At 44.1% G+C, this 19131-nt stretch overlaps 1 protein-coding gene across 10 annotated transcripts in view; it reads left to right on the top strand.

Moving 5' to 3' along the window:
• eloal (elongin A, like) overlaps positions 1–18771 on the top strand; it is a 118791-nt gene extending 100020 nt beyond the window's left edge. For 8 of the 10 annotated variants that reach the window (XM_067983987.1, XM_067983984.1, XM_067983981.1 and 5 more), the window contains 2 exons: positions 1201–1258; positions 6066–7384. In XM_067983987.1, the coding sequence (XP_067840088.1) occupies positions 1201–1258; positions 6066–6243 (236 nt within the window). In that variant the 3' untranslated portion in view covers positions 6244–7384. Of the gene's footprint in view, positions 1–1200; positions 2976–6065; positions 7385–18673 lie in introns of those variants that run through there. The other 2 variants (XM_067983986.1, XM_067983988.1) reach the window with 2 other exon arrangements.
• The last annotated feature ends 360 nt before the right edge of the window (positions 18772–19131 follow it).

Genomic DNA, 19131 nt, shown 5'->3' with positions numbered 1-19131 from the left:
GAGGCTCTGACCATCATTTTGCAATCCTCCCTGGATTGAGGCGTGGTGCCGGAGGATTGGAGGACAGCAAATGTTGTACCATTGTTTAAAAAGAGAGCGAGGGACAGACAGAGTAATTACAGGCCAGTCAGTCTAACCTTGGTGGTGGGCAAATTATTGGAATCAATTCTGAGGGAAGGATAAACAGTCACTTGGAAAGGCACAGAGTAATCAAGGACAGTCAGTGTGGATTTGTTAAGGGAAGGTCGTGTCTGACTAACTTGATTTAATTTTTTGAGGAGGTAACCAGGAGGGTCGATGAGGGTAGTGTATTTGTTATCTACATGGATTTTAGCAAGGCTTTTGACAAGATCCTACATGGCAGACTGTTCAAAAATGTACAAGCCCATGGAATTCAAGGGAGAGTGGCAAGTTGGATCCAAAATTGGCTCAGTGGCAGGAAGCAAAGGATAATGGTCGAAGGGTGTTTTTGTGACTGGAAGGCTGTTTCCAGTGGGGTTCTGCAGGACTCAGTACGAGGTCCCTTGCTTTTTGTGGTATATATTAATGATTTGGATTTAAATGTAGGGGGCATGATTAAGAAGTTTGCAGATCATAGAAAAATTGGCCGTGTGTTGATAAGTGTAGAGATAAATGGAGCAGAGACTCAAGTAGGATGGAAGAAGGAGAAAATTGGTACGTATTTCAAATTAGATTTTGTTTAATTAGATGGTAAATTAATGCACTCAATAGGGGAATTATAGGAAAAAGGTGACCTATTAACTCTTGCTGTGATAATTGTAGGATGGAAATGGGAATATTAGCTGCGTCCTGCTCAATTTTTGTTGTGGACTCAATTGAGGAAATTTGACTTTGAGAGTGAGAATGTTGTAATGGTTTTAATTCCAAATCTTGGGGGTGTGTTACCTCGAAAGATGTATTTTCTCTCAGTGCAGGTAATAAGCTGGAGGCCTAATATTTGCATTTCTTGAATATTGTAGCTTTACAGGAGTATCTTTTCACGATCTAAATTTAACAGTAGAATTGCATGTTTGGAGAATTTATGTTTTTTTTTGCTGTTGACATTTTAGCACTTCCATAATGGATTAGTCTTTTCTTTTAAAATGCACAATGTATTCATAACTGTAGTGCAATCTGGATGTTAGGAACTTTTTGGAGCTAAGCATGGTTTAATTGAAGAAAAATGTGTTTTTTTTTCAGAAGTTGCACCAATGATGGCAAAATCTTTAAGGGCCTTTAAGAACCGACTGGGCCCACGGTAAATATACTTGCTAGCAGCTGGTTGACCCATTTATGTTGCTATATAAATATATTGTTCAGAAGATGGAACATTTATTTACTATTATTATTTATTTTTGTATACTATTTGGACCAATAAGTGCATCTTGCACATATTTATTTTCTGGGAGGAAACAGATAATTTGCAAAATTCTATAGTAAGTGGTGTGAACTTAAAGACAAATCAAGATGTGAGATTTAAATAATTTAAAGTTTCTCAAGCATGTTACAAGTTGATGTATACATGATTCATGTCACATTCAGAATAAAAGCTGAAAATGATTTTGTTCTATAGATTTTATTATCCTCTGGATGTATGTAGTGTACAAAGCCTAATTCTTCATTTTTCATGTGCTTGCATTATTTGAATATGGTATTAATTTGTTTGTGACTGTAGGCCACTTCCCTCTCCCGCTTAAACACAACACAAATTTACAGTTTTAAGCACAGTTAATGAAACCGTACAATGAGCACTATGTTCTGTGACAGTTGTCAACAAAAAAACTAAATCTAGTAATGGTACCTGTGTACAATGTCCGTGGTTACTTGTACCCAAATTTTCCAGTTGAGGGGCCTTATGAGAAATAAACTATCCAGTGCAGCTCTTATTCATTACAGGAGCTTGGTTCTGAGGTGCTAGACAGATCCTCATCATCAAAGAGAAAATCCTTCCTTCCATTCACATTGGAGACACACCGCTTCTAAAATCCTCAAATAAAGGAATCTGGCATGACTGCAGTACCACTGCAGCTTTAGAAGCAGTCAAGGTTTCTGCAGACAGTCTGTTGGCATCAGTTTACTCTGTAAAGCCAGTTGTGGTAATAGCTTTGCTAACCATCTTTGAATAATTTGTTTAAGACCGCATCCATGACTTGCAGTTGGCTGGCCATCCTTTCTGGTATTATGGCCAAATAAGTGTTGCATTGATGAACAAGCTGCTCAATGATCAATGTTAAATGATCATGGAAAGCTTCTGTTGTTGGAGCACGTTTACATAGTAAGGCACCTGGTCCTTGATTCCACACATCCGTTCTTAACTAATGCTGCATTGAGTTCTTATACTCTGGTTGTACGTGCACACCAGGTGGCATTCCATCCTAGAGTGTCTTTCATTTCAGTATCATAAATGGTAGAAGCTTCATGCCATCTGCCATAGCTGTCAGCATTACTGTAGATTACTGATTTTCATTGGCTATTCACAAGGGAATAATAGAGCCTTTGTTTTCATTCACTCTGGTGTTGCTAGGCATATCATTCCACACTGGGGTTTCATCTGCAATACCCACTTGACCTGAGGTATAATTATACTGTTTACATAGATGTATTGTGGTGAATAGGCAGTTTTGATTACATTTCTAATAATAAATAAGCCTATACATTTTAGTATATTTGCACCAGAATCTAGGGAAGACTTGAATCAGGTCTGAGGGAGGCAGTCCACGGTTAGCTCTTTATTTAGAAGTTGAGTATGGATTTATGTTTGGCAATCTTTGCCCAGCCAACAAATCACTCTGAAATCGAGAGCAATAGAGCAGGCCAGAGACTGGAATAGCCACGTAAGATGCAAGGAACCATGCTTCAAGTTTTATGTGGTGTTAGAGCAGAAGTGTCTTTGCTGTTCTTGGTAATCTGAGGACAATAGTAAAGTCTATAATTACTGTAAACCTATTGTTTGTATTTAACATTGTTCAATAAATCTGACTTGTAATTTGCAGTTGAAGCCATGACCTGATAATGTTGATTCTTCCGGCATCCAAAGTCAAGGAAATCATGTGAGGGAACACTGTATATCCAGTAATCCAGAATACTGTTATGACTATGTTCTGTTCGACTCCTGGGCTCACTACATTTGCCTAGATATCGGGCAAAAAAAAGACACACCTGCCATTGAATTACTTTTTGTCATTGTGCGTGTGTTTGGTTAGGGCCGCCGGTCCAAGACATTGTAGGAAATCTAACATATGAGTTTCCCTGAACCCTTTCCCATTCCATGTCCAAGGTTACTTACCTCGGCAGTCCAGAATGCAATCGACATGTATTCTGGTTAAACGGGATCAAATGAATAGTTGTGAGGTGTGCAGGCTCATTTACAGGACTGGTCGGTGTCATTGAACCTGAGGAAAATATCTTGAGTTTAAAAACCCAAAAACATAATATGATGTAATGCCGTCACTCTACTAGTTTCATCTCTTCGTCAGCTGAGAAATGTTGGTTGATTGTTTTACATTGCTGTGACAAAACAAATGCATCTCATGGAACTGTACTCCCATCCTCTGCTCACCTCGAACTCATTTTCAGGGATTTTTTTTGTTAGGTTTTTAGGATACTCACTATCCTTCACCTCAATGTAAGTTCAAGGACAAGGAAATAGAGAAATCTGATAACTTTTATTAATAAACACACCAATACAACCCATTACATACAGCGTCTATAAGATCAACATCAAAAACTCACAGGCAAAGAACTCATCAAGGCTGGTGAGCTGGCTTCTCTCCACCGCTCACAGTATTAAACTATACAGAGTTCCTAAAGTACAACAGTGTAGCCTGTACTTGTATGGTTAACTACTAGTCCAAAATTTAATTACCTTCTGTTGCTAGGTCAGCTTGTTTAGCATTCATGTCAGCTGCTATCATTCAGTCCACATGTCAGTTAATGTCTTTTAGGTTTATTACACTTTGGATGTTCCCTATGCATGAGTGCTCATTAGGATTCTTTGTAGCTTTTAATCCCTTATCTCTTTCAATCTTTATTGCAAAAGGAACTTATTCCCTATCTACACTGGAGTCCATTCAGCAATTGACATTCCTTTCTCTCATTCACCCCTGCTGTGCTGAAAAGTCTGTCTGGTACATCTGTGTATCTGTCTAACCTAACAACGCTATTATACTCTAGCTCAATATTATATAATTCTATGTAATGCTAACTAGATGATTCTATTTAATAATCTATATGTGCCTTTCCATACATTTTGTTTTATGCAGTTTGCCTTTGCTTGTGTCTGAATGGATTGTCATTGGATAATCACGTCACTCTTGCTTTTCTTATACAAACTCACTCATCCACCTCCTGCTGAATTTTTGGGTGGATGCCGTGGGCATGATTTTTACTTGGTGCCGGGAACTCAGCGGGTGGCCAGATTTTCGCGTGGAAAACCCGGAAGTGAAGTGAATGTGTTGGAATTGGCGATTGGAACTCAATCGAAGGCAATTATTTTTGCTTCCGGGTTTCCTGCACGACATAGCGGGAGGGGTCTCGGCCATTGGCGGTGGGGGGTGGGGGGTCACTGGGTGAATACTGGTTTAAATCCTAACCAGCAATTTCTGAGATGAGGCTGAATGTGCTCCTATGCCAGAATTTCTGCTCCGTGGTGGGGAAGAGAAGGTTTGTTGTCCTACGCTGGGAATTTCTGCTGTGTGTTTGTGGTCCTATGCTGTGGGAATGCATTGGGCTTATGGTTATTTTTGGGAGAGTCGTTCTCTGATATTTACTCATTGGCATGGTTCCCAATTTTTGATAAGTGGATGGGGTTTGATTTTTTTTTTTGCTCAGTTGAGTGGCTGCCGCGTCTGTTATTCTATCGGGGGACGTAGGAAGTGATGCAATGGTGGTGGTGCAGGGGAGAGATTTCTTTTCATTGGTTGCAGTTTTTGCTGGTTGATCTCCCCTGGCATTGCACATGGGGAGTCAAAACCAGTGAAATTTTTCAGGTCAACCATAGTATCATAGTAGATACAGCACAGGAGGAAGCCATTGTAATTTTTTTCCCTTCAAGCATTTATCTAATTCCCTTTTTGAAAGTTACTATTGAATCTGCTTCCATCACCCTTTCAGGCAGTGCATTCCAGATCATTGCAACTCGCTGCGTAGAAAAAACATTTCCTCATGTCTCCTCTGGCTCTTTTGCCAATCACCTTAAATCTGTGTCCTTTGGTTACCAACACGTCTGCCACTGGAAACCGTTTCTCCTTATTTACTCTGTCAAAACCGTTCATGATCTTGAACACCTCTATTAAATCTCCTGTTAATCATCTCTGTTCTAAGGAGAACAACCCCAGCTTCTCCAGTCTCTCCACATAACTGAAGTCCTTTATCCCTGGAATCATTCTAGTAAATCTCTTCTACAACCGAGGGAGATAATTGAACCAAGACAGGAGGAGCGGAGTGAGAGAAAGGGAGAACAGTGAAGGCAGACTGAGTGAGGGGAGAGGAAGGGTAGGGAATGGAGAGGGGATAGAGGGAAGGGGTGGGGTGAGGGAGCAATGAGGGGAGAGGAGAGAGGGAAAATGAAAGAGAGGAGGAATAGAGAGGGAGCAGGAGGAGGGGAGAGGCAGAGAAGATGGTGAGGTGGAGGAGAAGAGAAGCAGATGAGGGGGAGAGGGACAAGTGGGAGAAGGGGCAACGAGGCAGGGGCTTGAGATTTATCCTATTTCTGGATGGGGTGTTTTGGTGCTTCCCAAGAATTTAGCAACAAGTCCGATTGGTAGTTTCCTCAGCAGGTTGGAAGTTTGCTGAGCTATTTGCAGGACACGTATGCCCACCGTCAGGCACAAGTGTAATTCAAGTAGATTTGTTAACTAACTTTTTCAGCCATTTTTGGTTGGCTTCTGTGTCTCTTGTTATTTGGGATTCATTCTTTGGATTGCGTATTGCTCTGAGGATTCTACCGTTCATGCTCTATTTTTCCACCATCCTGGATTTCCACGGATGTTTACTCTTTGCAGGTTACACATCTTGCTGTATTTTTACGGTGCTCTACACTTCCTTATGTTTACAAACAACTTTAGGTTTTTTTTACTACTGACCGTATATTGGTGCGGCGAAGCCAGCAGACAACATATACCAATATTAAACGAGGAAAGACCTGCAGCCAACGTACTGAACTTGAGCAGGGAGTCGATGGGAGCCGCCAGCATCTTGCACCCACTGCAGTACATGCTGGTCTGCACGAGGAGGAGGGCATGAAGAGCTGGCTCCAGATTCAGGCTACGAGTAAGGAACATATACCAGGGCGAGCAGGAGAGAAGCGATTTGATGATCAGTGCAATATAAGTAACATTCATATTTTGAACTTCCCAATAGCACCAGCACCAGCATTAAAAGATGAAAAGCATAATGGACATCCCTGGCAGTTATTTTCGGCTGCATGTGGGAAATGTGGTGGATTCAATCAAAGGACCTGTCAACCACTGCCAAGGGAAGACTCAGCTGAGGAAAATGGACCTTCAGGAACGCTGGTGTGGAAAGTAGATATTGCAGAGGAGGAGAAAATTAGAGAAAGGGGTGAAATATTTACTGGAAATGGGGTGGGAAGAAACACAATCCAAATAGTTGTGGGAGTCCGAGCTTGTAATAAATATTTATGGGAAGCCTATTGCCAAAGATGGAGAGAAAGAAAGCCAGAAAAAGAAGGGAAGAGATGGACCACACAAAGATAAAGAATAAATGAGAAGTGGAAACATATTTGGAGTGCTATAATTTTTATTAGCAGAAGAGCCAAGTTCTTATAAAATGTTCTTTCAAGTAACTTGACTGCAGAATATGCCAAATATTTCAGATTTTGTCATCGTTCTTAAAAATATAAGCTTGTGCACATACTCTAGATTGATTCAGGATGTTAACAATTGATTATTTTCTGAATCTTTAATTTAATTGAGTGATGGCTGGAAGAGTCAATCGAGGCCCAACATGAAGAACTCTCAGCCAAATGTTCGCCTGAGAGAACGGAGACGAGATGCAATAGCTGAGCTTTTATTGATATGTGTCAATCATAGGTTTAATTATTAGATTGATTCCTGGGATGAGATGGGTGTCCTATGAGGATGGGTTGAGTGGAATGGGCCTACACACTCGAGTTTAGAAGAATGAGAAGTGATCTCATTGAAACACATAAGATTTTGAGAACATTGTGCTTATTTATGTAATGCATCACAAAGAGAGCATATGCATCAATTTACGTGAATACATGGTTTATTCTAAAATAAAGTGATTGATTAAGTAACTTAGTACTCTGAGTTGTATAGAAAAGCTGCTCCATTCCATTCGATACCTATTGCCAAGTATTTGGTTTACACCTCAAGTATAGTGTTGAAACAATTTAATTCTTTTTGTCTATTTTTATTGAACAATAAAGAAATGGAGGATGATTTATTACTCGTTGCTTTACGTGAGATGCCATTCATTTCTGTTGAAGCTTTGCCTGTGATCCAAAGATCAAACCCTTTAGGCTAGCATTTCAGTTATTCTGATTAATCTGGAAAGGACCTAATCATTTTTTTTTATTTGTTCATGGGATGTGGGCATCGCTGGCGAGGCCAGCGTTTATTACCCATCCCTAATTGCCCTTGAGAAGGTGGTGGTGAGCCACCTTGAACCGCTGCAGTCCGTGTGGTGAAGGTTCTCCCATAGTGCTGTTAGGAAGGGTTTCAGGATTTTGACCCAGCAACGATGAAGGAACGGCGATATATTTCCAAGTCAGGATGGCGTGTGACTTGGAGGGGAACGTGCATGTGGTGGTGTTCCCATGTGCCTGCTGCCTTTGTCCTTCTAAGTGGTAGAGTTTGCGAGTTTGGGAGGTGCTGTCGAAGAAGCCTTGTTGCAGTGCGTCCTGTAGATAGTACACACTTCAGCCACGGTGCGCCAGTGGTGAAGGGAATGAATAATGGTGGATGGGGTGCCAATCAAGCGGGCTGCTTTGTCCTGGATGGTGTCGAGCTTCTTGAGTGTTGTTGGAGCTGCACTCATCCAGGCAAGTGGAGAGTATTCCATCACACTCCTGACTTGTGCCTTGTAGATGGTGGAAAGGCTTTGGGGAGTCAGGAGGTGAGTCACTCCCAACAGAATACTCAGCCTCTGACCTACTCTTGTAGCCACAGTATTTATGTACCTGGTCCAGCTAAGTTTCTGGTCAATACTGACCCCCCAGGATGTTGAAGGTGGGAGATTTGGCGATGGTAATGCCGTTGAATGTCAAGGGAAGGTGGTTAGACTCACTGTTGTTGGCGATGGTCATTGCCTAGCACTTGTCTGGCGTGAATGTTACTTGCCACTTATCAGCTCAAGCCTGGATGTTGCATGTGGGCACGGGCTGCTTCATTATCTGAGGGGCTGTGAATGGAACTGAACACTGCAGTCATCAGCAAACATCTCCATTTCTGACCTTATGATGGAGGGAAGGTCTTTGATGAAGCAGCTGAAGATGGTTGGGCCTAGGACACTGCCCTGAGGAACTCCTCCAGCAGTATCCTGGGGCTGAGATGTTTGGCCTCCAACAACCACTACCATCTTCCTTTGTGCTAGGTATGACTCCAGCCATTGGAGAGTTTTCCCCCTGATTCCAATTGACTTCAATTTTACTAGAGCTCCTTGGTGCCACACTTGGTCAAATGCTGCCTTGATGTCAAGGGCAGTCACTCTCACTCACCTCTGGAATTCAGCCCTTTTGTCCATGTTTGGACCAAGGCTGTAATGAGGTCTGGAGCCGAGTGGTCCTGGCGGAAGCCAAAATGAGCATCAGTGAGCAGGTTATTGGTGAGTAAGTGCTGCTTGATGGCACTGGCGATGACACCTTCGATCATTTTGCTGATGATTGAGAGTAGGCTGATGGGGGCGGTAATTGGCCGGATTGGATTTGTCCTGCTTTTTGTGGCAGGATACACCTGGGCAATTTTCCACATTGTCGGGTAGATGCCGGTGTTGCAACTGTACTAGAATAGGTTGGCTAGAGGCACAATTGGTTCTGGAGCACAAGTCTTCAGCACTACAGCCGGGATGTTGTCGGGGCCCATAGCCTTTGTTGTATCCTGTGCACTCAGCCATTTCTTGATGTCACGTGGAGTGAATCGAGTTAGCTCAAGACTGGCTTGTGTGATGGTGGGGATATCAGGAGGAGGCCGAGATGGATCGTCCACTTGGCACTTCTGGCTGAAGATGGTTGCAAATGCTTCAGCCTTGTCTTTTGCACTCACGTCCTGGACTCTGCCATCAATGAGGATGGGAATGTTCACGGAGCCTTCTCCTCCCGTTTAGTTGTTTAATTGTCCACCACCATTCATGACTGGGTTTGGCAGGACTGCAGAGCTTTGATCTGATCCGTTGGTTGTGGAATCGCTTAGCTCTGTCTATAGCATGTTGCTTCCGCTGTTTAGCTTGCATGTAGTCCTGAATTGTGGCTTCACCAGGTTGGCACCTCATTTTTAGGTACGCCTGGTGCTGCTCCTGGAATTCTCTTCTACACTCCTCATTAAACCACGGTTGATCCCCTGGCTTGTTGGTAATGGTAGAGTGAGGAATATGCCGGGCCATGAGGTTACAGATTGTGCTGGAATACAATTCTGCTGCTGATGATGACCTAGAGCACCTCATGGATGCCCAGTTTTGAGCTGCGAGATCTGTTCTGAATCTATCCTATTTAGCACGGTGGTAGTGCCTTCCAACACATTGGATGGTGTCCTCAGTGTGAAGTCAGGACTTTGTCTCCACAAGGACTGGGCAGTGGTCACTCCTACCAATACTGTCATGGACAGATGCATCTGCGACAGGTAGATTGGTGAGGACGAGGTCAAGTAGGTTTTTCCCTTGTGTTGGTTTGCTCACCACCTGCCGCAGGCCCAGTCTGGCAACTTTGTCCTTCAGGACTTGGCCAGCTCGGTCAGTAGTGGTGCTACCGAGCCACTCTTGGTGATGGACATTGAAGTCCCCCACCCAGAGTACATTCTGTACCCTTGCTACCCTCAGTGCTTCCTCCAAGTGGTGCTCAACATGGAGGAGGACTGATTCATCAGCTGAGGGAGGACGGTAGGTGGTAATCAGCAGGAGGTTTCCTTGCCCATGTTTGACCTGATGCCATGAGATTTCATGGGGTCCAGAGTCAATGTTGAGGACTCCCAGGGCCACTCCCTCCTGATTGTATGCCACTGTACCGCCACCTCTGGTTGGTCTATCCTGCCGGTGGGACAGGACATACCCAGGGATGGTGATGGAAGAGTCTGGGACATTGGCTGAAAGTTATGATTCTGTGAGTATGGCTATGTCAGGCTTGTTGCTTGACTAGTCTGTGGGACAGCTCTCCCAATTTTGGCACAGGTCTCCAGATGTTAGTGAGGAGGACAGGGGTTGACTGGGCTTGGTTTGCCTTTGTTGTGTCCGTTGCCTCGTGGTCCGTCCGGTTTTATTCTTATTGTGACTTTCTGTAGCGAGATTGTACAACTGAGTGGCTTTCTAGGTCATTTCAGAGGGCGATTAATAATCAACCACATTGCTGTGGGTCTGGAGTCACATATAGGCCAGACCGGGTAAGGACGGCAGATTTCCTTTCCTAAAGTACATTACTGAACCAGATGGGTTTTTACGACAATCCAGTAGTTTCATGGCCACCATAAATGATAGTTTTTTTTAATTCCAGGTTTTATTTAATTGAATTTAAATTCTCCAGCTGGGATTTGAACTCATGACTCTGGATTATTAGTTCAGGCCTCTGGATTACTAGTCCAGTAACATAAACACTATGCTGCCGTACTCTCTCTTGATTTTATCTGTACTGCAATTTATAGAAATAACTATTAAAAGAGCTATATATGACTAATATGACTAATATAACTTCTTTAGTGATAATGTCAGTTCTGTCTGACCTGTGTGGATTTTTTTCAATTTAAAACAAATTTTATTGGCCTATTGTCACTTTCTCCCTCGTTTTCCCCTTTTCTCCCTTTTTCTCCCTCGTTTTTCCCCTTTTCTTCCTTTCTTCACTCGCTCCCCCTCCCATCCGCTAACTCCCCCCCCCCCCCCCCCCCTCCATCCGCTAACTCCCCCCCCCCCCCCCATCCGCTAACTCCCCCCCCCCCCGTCTGCCCGCCCGCCCTCTCTCGGCGCCCCCGCTTCAGCCCGCCCGCCCTCTCTCGGTGCCCCCCTCCCGTCGTCCCTCTCTCTCTCTCTCCCCCTTTCTCTCTATGTAACTAAAGTAGCCTCTTTTTATTTCACCAAAAAAGCAATTTCTAAAGTTATTGAAATAATTCATCATTTTCCTAGAAAGTATAGTGGGTAAGAACTCTGTTCATTCCATTTAAAAAGATTTTATTTAGCATTCACGGTCATTACAAATTTTGTGCGTCTGCAGTAGATATTTTGTCAGGTTCAACATCAACAGTCATTCCTGTTAGCAGACCTGACTGAATTATAAGAACATAAGGAAAAGGAGCAGGAGTAGGCCTTACGGCCCCTCGAGCCTGCTCCGCCATTCATTAACATCTTTGACCTCAATTCTACTTTCCCACCCTATCCTTATATCTCTTGATTCCCTTAGAGTGCGAAAATCTATCGATCTCAATCTTGAATATACTCAATGACTGAGCATCTCAGCCCTCTGGGGTAAAGAATTCCAAAGATTCACAACCCTCTGAGTGAAGAAATTTCTCCTCATCTCAGTCTTGAATGGCCGACCCCGTATCCTGAGACTATGACCCCTAGTTCTAGACTCTCTAGCCAGGGGAAACAGCCTCTCAGCATCTACCCTGTCAAGCCCCCTCATAATCTTATACGTTTCAATGAGATCGCCTCTCGTTCTTCTAAACTCGAGAGAGTATAGGCCCATTCTACTCAATCTCTCCTCATAGGACAACCCTCTCATCCCAGGAATCAATCTGGTGATTATAAACATAATAAAAATACACGCTCTGCCATTGTTCTCGGCAAAACTCACCTTCAAACTAACTGGCAAGCTTTCCTCTGTTAAAGGCTATGTATGCCAGCCTCTCTGACTGTCACTACCCAGAGAGAGACAGAAACAAAGGACGTCCTCTGACTCCCTCCCTCAAGTGATATCCTGGTGTTAGCCCAAATTTATTGAATTCAATTTCACAAATTGCCACAGTGGATTTTGAACTCGACTTCTGGCATGCTTGCCCAGTGTGATAACCACTAGGCACAGTTAAATAGTCTGCCAACACACTCTCACTACAGGCACACATGTGATTAATGGCTAATTAGATGACATACATGAGGCTACCTATTGTCTGGAACTCTGCTGCCCGTATCTCAACTCGCACCAAATCCCATTCACCCCACCATTGATGGGTGCTCCTTCAGCTGTCGAGGCCCTAAGCTCTGGAATTCCCTCCCTAAACACCTCTAATCCCTCTCCCTTCCTTTTAAGACACTGCTGAAAACTTACCCCTGTGCTCACCCACCTACATTGGCTCCTGGATCCCGAACGCCTTGATTTTAAAACTTCATCCCCGAGTTTAAATCCCTCCATTGCCTCACCCCTCCCTATCACTGTAACCTCTTCCAGCCCTACAACCCTCCAAGTACTGACCTCTTCTGCATCGTGAACTTCCTTCACCCCACCATTGATGGGTGCACCTTCAGCTGTCGAGGCCCTAAGCTCTGGAATTCCCTCCCTAAACCCCTCTACCCCTCTCCCTTCCTTTTAAGACACTGCTGAAAACTTACCTCTTTGATCAAACTTTTGGTCGCCTTCTTTGGCTCGGTGCCAGTTTTTTTTTGTCTGATTACGTTCCTGTGAAGCACCTTGGAACGTTTTACCAAGTTAAAGCCGCTATATAAATGCAAGTTGTTTGTTTGTTTGTTTGTTGTAGTAGTAATCACCATGAATCAGGAGAGTGAATATGGAAAATATTTGGATAAATATATCTGAAGTCTGATAACTTTCAATCCTGTTTATCAAACTCCTTTTTTAAAAAGAAATCCATTAAAGGTTGAGAATTTCAGACAGTTAATGTAAAGTCACTTAATACCGGTACTGTTTTAGAAACATAGAAAGGTTACAGCATGGAAGGAGGCCATTCAGCCCATCGAGTCTGTGCCGGCTCTATGCAAGAGCAAGCCAGCTAGTCCCACTCCCCCGCCCTATCCCCGTAGCCCTGCAAATGTTTTCCTTTCAAGTACTTATCCAGTTTCCCTTTGAAGGCCATGATTGAATCTGCCTCCACCACCCCCTCGGGCAGTGCATTCCAGATCCTGACCAATCGCTGTGTAAAACAAGTTTTTCCTCATGTCACCTTTGGTTCTTTTGTCAATCACCTTAAATCTATGCCCTCTGGTTCTTGACCCTTCCACCATTGGGAACAGTTTCTCTCTACCTACTCTGTCTAGACCCTTCATGATTTTGAATACCTCTATCAAATCTCCTCACAACCGTCTCTGTTCCAAGGAGAACAACCCCAGCTTCTCCAGTGTACCCATGTAACTAAAGTTTCTTATCCCTGGAATCATTCTAGTAAATCTCTTCTGCACCCTTTCTAGGACCTTCACATCTTTCCTAAAGTGCATTGCCCAGAACAGGACACAATACTCCAGTTGTGGCCGAACCAATGTTTTATAAAGGTTCATCATGACTTCCTTGCTTTTGTACTCTGTCCCTGTATTTATAAAGCCCAGGATCCCGTATGCTTCTTTAGCCACTTTCTCAACCTGCTCTGCCACCTTCAATGATTTTTGCACATATACCCCCAGATCTCTCTGTTCCTATACCCCTTTTTGAATTGTGCCCTTTAGTTTATATTGCCTCTCCTCGTTCTTCCCACCAAAATGTATCACCTCACATTTTTCTGCATTAAATTTCATCTACCACGGGTTCGCCCAACCCACCAGCCTGTCTATATCCTCTTGAAGTCTATCTCTATCCTCCTCACTGTTCACTACACTTCCAAGTTTTATGTCATCTGCAAATTTGGAAATTGTGTCTGTACACCCAAAAGCAGTGGTCCTAGTACCGACCCCTGGGGAACACCACTGTACACCTCCCTCCGGTCCAAAAAACTACTCTCTGCTTCCTGTTACTTAGCTAATTCTGTATCCATGCAGCTACTGCCCCTTTTATGCACAGGCATATGGACACAGGGAAACTCAAGTTACATTGGCGGGTTTACATAGCAAGATTGGGATAGATATGTCCTGGTAATAAACAGGGAATAGAGAGGAGACAATAGCAGGGAGTCCAAGGTTAAAGTCAGAGGACCTGTGGTGAGATAAAGTTGACGTAGATAAGGTGGAGTCAGCTTGGAGCATTGACGAACTGATGTCTAGGTCCGGAGACAGTTGTGGAGGGCGAGTGAATTCAGAAGCTGTTTGAAGGGTGGAGTATCGGAGGATGCACTAGTGGAGATACTTCCATGGGAATGAAAATGCCAGGAGTTGTGCAGAATTGATCATGGGCCAGAAAAACAGTTGGAGGTCACTATAAGATCCAGAAGAGCCGGAGAAATGAACCAAGACCCAGGAGAATGAGTTTCTGGGCCGGAACCAGGCTGCAGCAAAATAAAGCTGAAAGACCCGTAGGACAGTCATAAACTCAGCAGGTAACAACTGCGCTGGGGGGGGGTGGGCTGTAGGCTAGACAAAGTTACCTTAAAACTTAAGCAATTGAATAGCAGAGCAGAGTCACAGCAGCTGAGTCTTGCAGTGTGGTCCAGTGGAGTAACACGGCCCTGGGGCACAGGGGTAAAGAGAAAAGAAGAAAAAGGGAAGTAGAAGCGATGGGCTCAGGTCCGGAGTGCAACCATCTTCAGCCAGAAGTGCCGAGTGGATGATCCATCTCGGCCGCCTCCCGATATCCCCACCATCACAGAAGCCAGTCTTCAGCCAATTCGATTCACTCCACGTGATATCAAGAAACGGCTGAGTACACTGGATACAGCAAAGGCTATGGGCCCCGACAACATCCCGGCTGTAGTGCTGAAGACTTGTGCTCCAGAACTAGCTGCGCCTCTAGCCAAGCTGTTCCAGTACAGCTACAACACTGGCATCTACCCGACAATGTGGAAAATTGCCCAGGTGTGTCCTGTCCACAAAAAGCAGGACAAATCCAATCCGGCCAATTACCGCCCGATCAGTCTACTCTCAATCATAAGCAAAGTGATGGAAGGTGCCGTAGACAGTGCTATCAAGCGGCACTTACTCACCAATAACCTGCTCACTGGTATTCAGTTTGGGTTCCGCCAGGACCACTCTGCTCCAGACCTCATTACAGCCTTAGTCCAAACATGGACAAAAGAGCTGAATTCCAGAGGTGATGTGAGAGTGACTGCCCTTGACATCAAGGCAGCATTTGACCGAGTGTGGCACCAAGGAGCCCTAGTAAAATTGAAGTCAATGGGAATCGGGGAAAAACTCTCCAGTGGCTGGAGTCATAGCGAGCACAAAGGAAGATGGTAGTGGTTGTTGGAGGCCAATCATCTCAGCCCCAGGACATTTCTGCAGGAGTTCCTCAGGGCAGTGTCCTAGGCCCAACCATCTTCAGCTACTTCATCAATGACCTTCCCTCCATCATAAGGTCAGAAATGGGGATGTTCGCTGATGATTACACATTGTTCAGTTCCATTCACAACCCCTCAGATAATGAAGCAGTCCGTGCCCGCATGCAGCAAGACCTGGACAACATCCAGGCTTGGGCTGATAAATGGCAAGTAACATTCACGCCAGGCAATGACCATCTCCAACAATAGACAGTTTAACCACCTCCCCTTGACATTCAACGGCATTACCATCACTGAATCCCCCACCATCAACATCCTGGGGGTCACCATTGACCAGAAACTGAACTGGACCAGCCACATAAATACTGTGGCTACAAGAGCAGGTCAGAGGCTGGGTATTCTGCGGTGAGTGACTCACCTCCTGACTCCCCAAAGCCTTTCCACCATCTACAAGGCACAAGTCAGGAGTGTGATGGAATACTCTCCACTTGCCTGGATGAGTGCAGCTCCATCAACACTCAAGAAGCTCGACACCATCCAGGACAAAGCAGCCCGCTTGATTGGCACCCCATCCACCACCCTAATTATTCACTCCCTTCACCACCGGCGCACTGTGGCTGCAGTGTGTACCATCCACAGGATGCACTGCAGCAACTCGCCAAGGATTCTTCAACAGCACCTCCCAAACCTGTAACCTCTACCACCTAGAAGGACAAGGGCAGCAGGCACATGGGAACGACACCACCTGCACGTTCCCCTCCAAGTCACACACCATCCCGACTTGGAAATATATCGCTGTTCCTTCATCGTCGCTGGGTCAAAATCCTGGAACTCCCTCCCTAACAGCACTGTGGGAGAACCTTCACCACACGGACTGCAGCGGATCAAGAAGGCAGCTCACCACCACCTTCTCGAGGGCAATTAGGGATGGGCAATAAATGCTGGCCTCGCCAGCGACGCCCACATCCCATGAACGAATTAAAAAAAAGTCCAGGAATTTGAAAGCCAAATTTGAGCAAAGATCCAGCGCTCAGTGATGGGGGATGGGCTGTGAGCCCAGTTAACTTTAAACCTGTAACCACCGCGGCCAATGCACCTGCCATGAGTTAATCACACATCAATGCATGTGACAGCACAAATGCATACATTGCTCGTGTATTGGACACGGTGTCTGCTTGTTTATGTTCACAGATGAAAATCGGCACCATCCATAGCTCCTACCCGCTATTACTGTTCTGAGGCAACGAATGTTAGTGCACATTGTGGGCAGTAACTCTTGCACTAGTTTTGCAGATTCCTACCTGCAGTGCACAGGGGCATTCAATCACCTGGAGCAATAGTAGGCAAGAGTCAGGAGAGGTGTTGGGGAGGAGGTTTGAGAGGCAAGAAAAGAGTGCCTCTGTGAATTAAAGTACAGGGGAAGGAGAGATCCTCTGTGTCACTGTGACAGCATGCAAACTATTTTAAAACTAACTAATGGCTCAGACAACAAGTAAGTGGGTGCCAAAAGCACCAGCTGCACATAATCTGAAACAGTGAGCAAAATATAGCCTTGAGTTGAATCTCATATTGATGTTTCTCTCTCTTGCCACTAGCTGTGGGAAAAACGTAACCTTTTCTGGCGTCTCACTAAAAAGGTCACTGACTTCGTAAAGTTGTGTATCATTTTCGCTTCAGTGATGTCTCACACAAGTAATGTGATAAGATGTTAACGTACTCTATGGTGTTATGCCACATCTGGAAATGAGAGCAGTCTTCCCTCCTGATCGATTGTAACCTCATTTCAAGCTGTCCAGTCCTGACTGCAAGGCTCCTTGGATAGACCCTACGTGAGACATAACTGCAGTCAGAATATTTTGGAACAATAGAAATGTTACTGAGCCACCGAGGTTTCCATTGCAGCCAACATTCTGGCTGATGTTCCCCTGCATAGGTGATTGCAATTAAACAGTTTTTTTTGTTCCAACATATTGTACATTTTGGAGATGGAGATGTTTATCCTGGGCTGCCAGTTGAAGGCACCTTTTATCTTTCTTATCTTGTTGCTGTCATTAAATCTTGCTATCAATTCTTTCAGTTGGTGGAGATGCCAATCAGATATCACCTTGTTTCCTCCAAGCCTGCCCTTCTGTTGTATAGATTAGGTACGGGCTTCCGATATTGACGATCACTATCCCCCTTGACAGTACCTCCGTAACTAGGACTTTCATGTTTTCTATGGCCTTAAGTTACAATTGTATGATTTGTATATTTGCATAACAGCCCACCTGATATATTATAGGACTCAAGAGATTTAGTTTTCCCTTGTTAAGGTGTTAAACTATGATTACTACAGTTGGTGGTTTAATTTTCTGTGGATGGGAGGCATGCTGCAGTTGATCCGAAAGGGCTACTTTTCTGCATGGGTGGCAGTGAGCAGCTTTCACAAAGAAATAATTGGGACCATAGAAAGACCACAGCAGAGAAGGCCCTTTAGCCCAATGCTCTTCTCTCTCCCCATAGCCCTGTATCTTCCTCTGCTTCGAATGTTTATCTACTCTTCCAGTAAAAAGCAGCAGCAGTTTCTGACCAAAGTGCTCCTTGTTGCAAAGCATTCCACACTCTATAGAAAAAATTCCCCTAACCTTTCATCACTGACTCTGCAGGTGGAGAGCGTAGTCTTTCCATAAACAACCTAACAAAATCCTTCATAATTTAAAAAACTTCCATTAAATCTTATTTTGGTTAGCTCTGCTCCAGTGGCAATAATGCCACTATTTCAAGTCTCCCCTCATAACCCTTCCTCACCCTTGTTATCACCCTGGCGAATCTAAGCTGTAAAATGTCTATGGTTTTAATATCCTTCCTATAATGTGGTGTCCAAAACTGCACACAGTACTCTAGCTGTGGCCTCACAATTGCCAAGTACAAATTTATCATAACCTTTTTTGCTTTTATATTGTGTAACGCGTCTGCAAAATCACTGTTACCATGTTGTATTTTCCCTGGTACCATCATTACTTGTTCCTCATATACTGTGGTATTTACATGTACTCCAGAGTTATGGGCTTTACGTGCCCACCTACTATGTGTACACTCCCAGCAGTAATGTTAATGATGTTTGCCTGCCTGATCTTGAAATGATTCCCTGCTTGACTGTAATAATCTGTGCAGTGTTTCTCTTGCACTCCTTTCATTAATAGATCATCACAGAGTTACTGAGCATCCAGAGTGCACGACCTTACCTACCGATCAACATCACATGCTGCAACAGTCTCTGCAAATCAATCACTATCCTCACATCAGCCAAATTTCACAATAAATTGGGATGTTAACAAAAACCAAGCATCTGCATATTTTGTTAACTGTGAAACCAAACATTTCTTTGGTCAACAAACTTGTTCAGCATTTGACTGGGTGTTAACTGTGTTGTCTCTAACCTAATCTCAAAACAGTTTATGCCGATCCTTTCCTGGGTGTGCTCCATTGTTGAAGATTAATCCCATGCTGCGTTATGCTAGCCACAGTGCAAAAGAAAGTTTTAGTTTGGCTGTTTGAACCGCAAGTTTGCATCTGGTCCATCAAGTAATGAGAATTGTCAACATTGCTGTTAATTCCAATCAGTTTTATAGCTTTTGTAATATAATTTCCATGATTTTTT

Source organism: Heptranchias perlo, chromosome 5, assembly GCF_035084215.1.
Source record: "Heptranchias perlo isolate sHepPer1 chromosome 5, sHepPer1.hap1, whole genome shotgun sequence".
NCBI lineage: Eukaryota > Metazoa > Chordata > Chondrichthyes > Hexanchiformes > Hexanchidae > Heptranchias > Heptranchias perlo.
The sequence above is the reverse complement of the archived record's forward strand: the minus strand, read 5'-3'. Positions and strand labels throughout refer to the sequence as shown.